At 31.0% G+C, this 8,967-nt stretch overlaps 1 protein-coding gene across 3 annotated transcripts; it reads right to left on the bottom strand.

Moving 5' to 3' along the window:
- Positions 1–2,115: 2,115 nt before the first annotated feature.
- Positions 2,116–8,414, bottom strand: FUS5 (Proteasome component (PCI) domain protein). 3 transcript variants are annotated; one of them, XM_047317232.2, is made up of 9 exons: positions 8,047–8,414; positions 7,421–7,496; positions 6,497–6,585; positions 5,327–5,416; positions 5,156–5,200; positions 4,974–5,044; positions 4,380–4,515; positions 3,006–3,114; positions 2,116–2,515 (listed from the first exon to the last, which is right to left on the bottom strand). In XM_047317232.2, the coding sequence occupies exons 1-8, from the start codon at positions 8,206–8,208 to the stop codon at positions 3,040–3,042; spliced, it is 744 nt and encodes a 247-aa protein (XP_047173188.1). In that variant the 5' UTR covers positions 8,209–8,414; the 3' UTR covers positions 2,116–2,515; positions 3,006–3,039. The 3 variants fall into 3 exon arrangements, with proteins under 3 accessions (XP_047173188.1, XP_047173195.1, XP_047173179.1); XM_047317239.2 differs by having other exon boundaries at positions 3,006–3,111; XM_047317223.2 differs by having other exon boundaries at positions 3,006–3,094; positions 8,047–8,413.
- Between the last annotated feature and the right edge of the window lie 553 nt (positions 8,415–8,967).

Raw genomic sequence — 8,967 nt, 5'->3', positions numbered from 1 at the left:
AACTCTTAGGGATTTAAGAGTTGTTAACCCAGCTCGATCCGGCTCGGTCCACCATGGGTTAGTCACTTAGTGAACCAACCCAATTCAGCTCATTTATTAGCTAGTTGAAAAAATTTGATCCCGACCCAACTCACCACGGTTAGTGGGTTAAACGGGTTGATTCACTTAATTATAAGTGTTTTTAAAATGAAAAAATTATAAATTTTTTAATTCAAATCTAAATAAATTTCACTATGTTAAACTTTAAAAACAATTCAAATATATATATATATATATATATATATATATATATATATATATATATATCATACAATTCAAGCGTAATCCAAAAACAAGCACAAAATGTGAACAAATAAGTTTTTAATATTGATGATTTTTGTATCACTTATCCATCTATAATATTAAAGTCTTGAATAGATAAATCTATAATATTTTTCTCTCTTGAAACATCTTGTTTTTATCCCATTTACAATATAATAAAAAAATATTAACTTATAATATTGAAATACAAAATAATAAATAACTAAATTAAATTAAGTGGGTTGGTGAGTCAACCCGCATCACAGGTTCAACTAGGTGAGTCGGATTTTAAGTGAATCGCGTTGAAAACTAATTCGCATAAAAAATTACATTTTTTTTAACCCAATCCGACTCAAACCCGTGGTAAGACGGATTGGCTCGTGGGTTACAACCCATTTTGACAGCACTAAATTGTAACATTTGAAAATGTAAACAATTGAATTTTCCCACAAAAAATAAGAGAATAAAATAAAATAATATTTTGTAATAAGTTTAAACAAAATGAGTGTGAAGAAAATATAAATATGAAAATTGAAGTTCGTCCAAATAAGCGAATTCACTGAAACAACTAGCCCAAACACCCCTTTTTATTTACATATCACATACTTTGTTATAATTGGTAATAAAGTACTTCTAGAATACAATAATATTTTATAAAACATACATTTCAAGTTTTTCTGATTATACTTTTATTTAGAGCTATCAGAATGGATAATCTGACTCAACCAGACTCGACTCACCATGAGTTGATAGTTACTTAGTGAACCAATCTAATCCGATTCACTTATTAGCGAGCTAAAAAAATTTGAACCCAACCTAACCCACTACGGACTGGTAAGTTAAATGGATTGGCTCACTGATTCACTTAATTATAAATTTCTTTTTAACAAAAAAAAAAAAATATATATATATATATATATATATAATTTTTTTAATTCAAATCTAAATAAATTTCATTCTAAAATAATATTAAATTCTAAAGACAATTCAAAATAAAAAATATCATATAATTCAAGCATAATTCAAAAATAAACACAAAAACGAACAAATAAGTTTTTGATATTGATAATTTTTTTATTATCTATTTATAATATTAAATTTTTTAATATATAAATTTATAATATATATTTTTATCTTGAAACATCTTTTTTATTCTCATCTACAATATAATAAAAAAGATTTAACTAAAAATATTAAAACATAAAATAATAAATAATTAAATTAAATTAAATGGTTTGGTGAACCCATCCGACTCATCAGAGAATCAGATCTAAAAGAATAGATTGAAAACTAATCCGTACAAAAATAATTATAATTTTTTCAAACTCATGATAATCGTTAGACTCACATATCACAACTCATTTTGACAATATTACTTTTATGTTTAGACTTGCAAGTTCCTGTTCTGCATATGCTAAACAAAAACATTAGCAAGGTATTTTATCCTAAATTTGTATTTAATAGAGATTTATTAGTTTAGTTCGACGCAGATAAAATTGAGATGAGAAGGAAATGAATAAAATAAAATAAAAGTCTTCTATGTTCATCCTCTTCTCTACAAAAAAAGAAAAAAAAAAGACTTGAATAAAAAAAACAATTTAATCATTTTATACATAAAAAGGTGAAAATTTTGACCTCGCAAAAACAGGATCTGATTTAATTAATAATATATAAATAATATAGACTTATTCCTGAATTTTACCTTTTATGACATTATACAAAATATAATTTCATCCTCTCCTCTCCCTTGAATTTCTTAACCAAAAAAATCATAAGCACCAGCAGTAGATTCATACGATGGAGGCCAACCACCCAAAAAAATAAAAGTATAGCAATGCAATTGAAGCAGCATATATGAAGCATAATACAAAAGAAAAGAGTAGTGTATAAATTCAGCAACCCAAAATAAATAGCCGCACCACCATCTCAGCTTGTTCTTGCCAACTCAGTATTAGATTAAAATGGTTCGAGAAACACCATCAATTTCCTAAGTGCAACCTCGAAGAAATTAACAGGTTTCCCCCTTTTTTCTCCTTGTTCATATCTCGCTTTGTGGTGTGACAGACGAGTAATATCGATGAGATATACTTGTCTGCAAAAGCTGATTCCCCTCTGTGGACGCATGCCATGAATAAAAGTCAGGCAAGCAACTAAAGAACTCATCCAATGAGCTCCCTTTATCTACTACAATCTTCAAGATATTGGATGCCGCCTCCTGCAAATTTTTCAACCTATAATAAGTCTTATGATAGAATATATGGAAATCATAATAAACTAAATACACATGTTTGTAGAGTTTTGCATATCTGATATTAATATGTGGTGAGTCTGTTATTTATATTGCTCTGGTTTGCTCAAATGGATAAATCTTGTGCTCTAAACTTGGAATTTAGTTTAATAATATTCTTTTTAAATTTTTCAAAAAGCAAAAATGACAACTCAATCGTATTCTAGATTAAACTAGACGCCTACAGAACACAATACATTTACAATGCCATATCTAATCTATATTCCTATTGCTAATATGAATACACTTCAATACATACTATGCGGACACATTTAAGGTATAGACAGATAAACAAAAGTGCCAGCCATATCCATGTCAAACTTGTAGTTCAAGAACAATGATGGTCAACTTCGAAAATCAATTTTTGATTAGGGCATCTGATCAAATACTTGGTTGTAACACGGTTTTTTCAAATTACCTCTTTGGTCGGCTTCGATCTTCTTCATAATCCATCACTCCACCAGATTCAGAGCAGATCTCCTCATGGCCTCTGAAGTCGATGTCGGCCTGCTTACAGTGTGTAACTTCTGCCACGAAGTAAGTAAGACACGTCGACCAATATATTCCAACCATAAAGAACAGCAGGCAATTATGTATAATTAAGGCAGATACTTCTACACTATCTAATACAACTCCAAAACCAAACATAAGATCAATGCAGCACACAGCAGCACCTATATACATGGCTAAACACATAAAATGTTGTTTTTGATGAAAAGAATAATGGATAAGCAGTTACGGAAGCGGTGATAGGATTAATGACAAAAAAGGTCACAGAGGATGGTACCACTCTCCTAGCCTTCTAGAAAGTGGATTTTAATCAAAGTTAACCCCACAAATTTAGCATGTAAAGTGAAGTTTACACTCACTTATTTCCTATATACTTTAATCATATCTCCAGTGAATGAGAGGTGTTCAATAGGAATATTAGAAATACAATTATTAGATACAAGATAAAATAGTAAGGTCTCATCATAAGTAATTTAAGCATGTATGAAGAAAGCCCGTAGAAGCATAAAATAAAGAGTGTAACGACGATGAGATGAAGGATGGTAAAAGAAATAGAGATAAAGGATACAAGGAAAAGTTATCAGCCAAACCTCAGATTTAGAGGTAAAAGGCCTATATTAGAATTTAATACAAGACAGGAAGCCATGGTTGTGTGTGATCCATAAGCTAACCCCAAAACGTTGTAGCTTGATTATTAAAGAATAATGAATTCTGTTTGTGCAACACAATGGCCACTCAAAGTTTTAGTCATGAATACATATAAATGGAAATTACTTTAATGACAAAAAAAATTATTTCCCTCTGCCATAATAACCTCGGGTAGAGCAGTGTTGGCAATTTAGAAAATAGCGTAGGGAATGGAGTTCCAGCTTGCATTATATATCAGTGAATAATCAAACACCAATTCATAACACACAGATACACTATTACAATTATACAAATAAGGAACTGATTCTATATAATCAAGAATATCTATATGTGTATTATTAGAAACATTTCTATTTTTCATTCCAATGTCATAGCTTAGTTACTAGAAGCTATTACATCTCTATTTATTGTATTAATTACTTTTTTCTCAATATAAACAAAACATCCCTACTGTCTTAAAAACACACAGTTTCAGTTCAATGTTTGCTCTCCTTCCAAGAGTTTAATGTACATAAGGATAAACGAACTTTTCAACATATTCGGTACAAGAATGAAATTATATGCAAACAATTTTCTCTCAGAAATTTTCTCATCTGTAAAAATGTTAAAAGGCATAATAATAAATCCAACCCACCTTGAAAATAGACTTCTTTACGTCTTCCACCTTCTCTTCCACATCCTTCCTGTGCTTCTTGTCAATTTCACTCATAGCATCTGCCCATTTGATCTTCTCTTGGATTGAAACAAGCAGACTTTCTGAGGTAGACAACCTATGTTTCCCATTCATATTTAATTTTAGTATTTCAAAGATAAATATTAAACATTACATCCCAAAAACTAGCACTGTGTATAAAATACCAAATTGAGATATTCTGAACGAAAGAAACAAGAAATAGAATATTCAAACACAAATTTCAGTATCAAAAAATGTATATAAAATACAAAATTTAATTTGTGACAAGTAGACAATAGGAACTTTCAACTAAAGATTGGATGCTAAACAGACTTGGATATTTTTATACAGTGATCACAGTCCAAATATTCAAAGCTTTAAGTGTTGAATCAAGTTCTATTGATATTCAAGTCATCCAGCTTCACAAACAAGCTTAATATCAAACATAGAAATTTAAAATTTCACATGATTTTTCCAAGAATTGGTAATTGACTAATAAATAACATCCACATGATTACAAATTACTCAGGCCCCCACTTGAAAAAGAGAGATTACCAGTTAGAGAGAGTCTGGATCATATTCCCAAGTTGATCAGGCCTCAAGTCCCTCCCTGCTGCAAATTGGACCTGAAATCACACTTAAATCAGGTAAACTTCTAATACGCATTAAATGGAAAAAATAGAAATGAATCAAAATACAGTTAAATACAATAACAGATGATGAAGATGAGCAAGGACCTCAAAGCACCGACGCAATTGATCCAACTTTCCTCGGACTATTCCCTGATGAGAGCAACAAAATTAGAAATCTTGTCTGTCATTCATCAAATATCGTTTCAAGCAACCAATTTATTAACAATTATATCAAACATTGTAGAAAAATACTCTCTGGTAGGGAATGATGCCTACCGCATACATGCATTCATTAATTAGAAAATCTTCAAGTTCACGAACATTTGTTACATCTAACTCCTGCATCAATTGGTCATAGGGTAATACCTGAAAAACAATTAATTTTGTAAGAGCTGATTCGAAGACAAGGACACTAGAAACAGAAAAAATGGAGAAAGAAACTTTTGGGTGTTAATCAAGCACTTAGTTCTATGAAAGTATAATCTATATTTAAATTGATAAATTAGATGAAACTATCCTCTACATAAAACTCAAGAAGGAGTTAAACCTTTAAACAACAGTGGGCAAAACTCCACATAGAGACCACAAACAACATAATCTCGCAATACATCTAGGGGCAAAGTGGGCACCATAAAGGTGCAAGAGTTGCAAACTGTAGCAAAGTTGATGCAGAATGCTAACACAACTGACTAAGAAAGGGTTGCCTAGTAGTGAAACAAATAAAATATATGAATTCGAGTATGATGGATTCCAAAGCAAATTTACCACTGAGTAAAAAACACAGGATGCTGGTAAATAACATATACAATACATAAAAATCAGATGGTACCACAAGCAAATCTATGAAAAATTCAGGACACCTTAAACTGATGTTCAACTCTCATGAAAATATTTCCCTTTTTCTAAAGCAAAAAAAAAAATCATCAAACAGAAAAGAACGAAGGAACATACAGGGTGCGAGCAAAGCAAGCCCAAAAACACAAAGGAGAATAAAGAATCCTACAGGTTTGGCCAATGTCTCCACATATTAAAGATTTCGTGAAACAAACATGGGATCCCAAACCAACATGGGTACCTCCTCTTTCTAAATAAAACTATAAATATTTAACAATGAGAAAGCATAATCTAAACAGTTAAGACTAGCAGCAGAATATAGCCATCTCAATTTAGGTCTTTGAACCACTCTATTAGCCAAGAGAATTCATCTTTCAACAGAAGTCCCAAGCTAAAACAAGTAATTGAGACAAACCTATGAAATAGAAATCAACTTCCACTTATAAAAAAACTAGTTCGAAAAATAAATAAATATGCAAGTTATCTAAACTGGCATAGGCCAGTTGCTAGTGACTATGGGATTCAAATGGATCAATTAACAACCCTCGGTAAACAAGTCAAGCAAAAACTGCAAAACAAGATAACCAATAACTTTGTGTTATCGATAGGCACCTTGTGTGTTTCAGCAAGCGTAAGAACGGTAAGTTGCTTAAGCTTGAGAATCTGATCAGGTATCAATTGTGGTAAACGGTCAGCATTACCTGCAAGTCATGTAAACCTTTCAATACACATTTTATTTCAATTTACATACACAGACTGGCAACGCAAAGATAAGGATATATTTACAAACTTCCCAAATGATATTATTTAAATTGGCAACCAACGTGAAAAGCTTATATATCATAATTAGTGGAGTTCAAAATTAGCATGATCTAACTGTTATAAATCATAAATTGCAAAATATACCACTAACCAGGCTTCCATACCTTTTATAAGACTTAAGACTGAACATATGAGAAAAAGAGCTTAAGAGATTTATTATCTCTCAGCTGATTTTTGTTATTTACAGACGAAAATTACATTAGAGTATCTAGACAATTAATGCTAAAAAGTAAACAGCTAAGAGGTACAGCATATAGCAATCTTCTAATGCAATTGCTAACTGCCTATATTTAATACCTATTTTAACAATAGTCCACATGTACGTAAGTTCCTTTACAATGAAAATAGCATGAGATGCTTTAAGGATGTCAAGGTTCAAAAAAGAACAGTAAGCGGTCATGATTTCAGAAACCACAACATCAAGAATCACAATGAAAGAACAACCACAACCAAAGGCATCAAATTTAGCTTCTGTAAAGTGAAAGGGGCATGGCATAAAAAGAAATTACGAATGACAAGAATTGATTGGGAAATCAAGGGAGCAAGCTTAATTATTACTTAATTAAATCGTTATGTAAGTACATCCTCTTCAATTGTCACATTCTAACAGATTACAACTTTTATTTCTTGACAATAATCGAGGAAAATACCCATCAAAAAAGAGTGAAGTGAGGAAACCTAAAAAATAACAGAAAGACGAATTCATAGGCTTACTCTTGTAATCACTCCACGTTCCGTGTGCAAATAACCGAAGCATATCAAGGAAAGCAGAATTCTCGGTTGCTTCAAGCTGCAACAAATCACAAGTAAAAAAATTGAGCAGACATATTGAAACTAGTTCAGAAAAACAAAACAGAAAAAGCATAGTATATTAGTATCCATGTTACTCAAAACAACCTTTCATATTCCCCCAATTTCATTTCACAGTCGAATGCGCCTTAACAAAATGAAACATTTACAATATATAATCAAAAAAATTAAAACGGCATCCACAAACATTAACATTAATACAGTACCCAAAAACTATTATAGATTCATTTCGCAGCCAAAACCGTTTTAACAAATAAGACATTGACAATATATAATTAAAACAAAAAAATCTACCACGAACATGAAAATTTCACAGCACCCAAAAATAATCACAGGGAAGGAAAATGGCAACAAATATTTTTTTAAAAAAAAGATAATTATGAAGAAATCAATACTTTTTCATTTCCCTGCACAATAAACAGTCGCCTTGGATAGTAAACGATACAATTCGTGAATAAAATACAAAATAAAACCAACAACAAAAGTGTGGAAAACGAGAAGAAAAGCCGAGAGAGTGAGACAGGAGGAACCTGAAGAACATTGGGAAGAGCGAGAATCTCGGAGAAAGCGAATAGCGAAGGGTGAGAAGTGGCTTCGACGAGGACGGAGGCGAGTGCAGCGGCGTCGGAGACCGCCGAAGCACGCTTGACGAAGTGCTCGATGAGCTCCGATTGCCTCTGCTCGATGTCCATCTCTAGGAGCAAGGAAAAAACTAGGGTTTTTTCGAGAGGGCAAAAAAGATGGAATTGAGGGAAAAATCGAAGGTAAAAGGATTAGGGTTTCGACTGAGGATTCGAGGATTAGAAGATTTTTGCAAATTAGAGAGTTTTTCGGAAAGTGAGAGACCTTAGTTCCCAACCGGTGATGAGTAATGCGTCTCCGAAGAGAAAATACTATGTTTCTGTGACAGGGCAGGCTCTTATATAACAGGTAAAATTAAATTAATATTATTAACTTCGATTAAACAGACTTATTTTTTAGTTATAAAGTTAAATAAATAAATAGTTGGGAAATAATTAAATTAATAAAGTTATTTTGGACGATATTGAATTATTTTTAATTAATTAAGTTAAATAATAACTAAATGAAAAAATAAGGAGAAATGTGATCAAAGTTTCACTTGAATTTTATAAAGGTACCTTTTGTTTAGTTTAAATTAAATTTGAAGATAATATATAATATTGTTTTATAATAGTAATAATAAATATTTTCTTTTCCATTTGTACATAAATAAAATTTAATTAATAATTTATGTGTGTATTAAATGGGTTTAGTAGTTTTTTTATCCTAACTTTTGTTAACATTATTTAATATCTCTCAATGTGCTATGTTTGTATGTAGTTTTTATTTTTATTATAAAATTTAATATGGTGTTTAACGTGTAAAAGGTGACAACAAGATAATGAAAATGACAAATCATGAAATAATATAATGACATGTATCACTTGTAT

The sequence above is a fragment of the Vigna umbellata genome, chromosome 6 (assembly GCF_029865625.1).
Source record: "Vigna umbellata cultivar VRB3 chromosome 6, Vumbellata_1.0, whole genome shotgun sequence".
Classification (NCBI taxonomy): Eukaryota; Viridiplantae; Streptophyta; class Magnoliopsida; order Fabales; family Fabaceae; genus Vigna; species Vigna umbellata.
The sequence above is the reverse complement of the archived record's forward strand: the minus strand, read 5'-3'. Positions and strand labels throughout refer to the sequence as shown.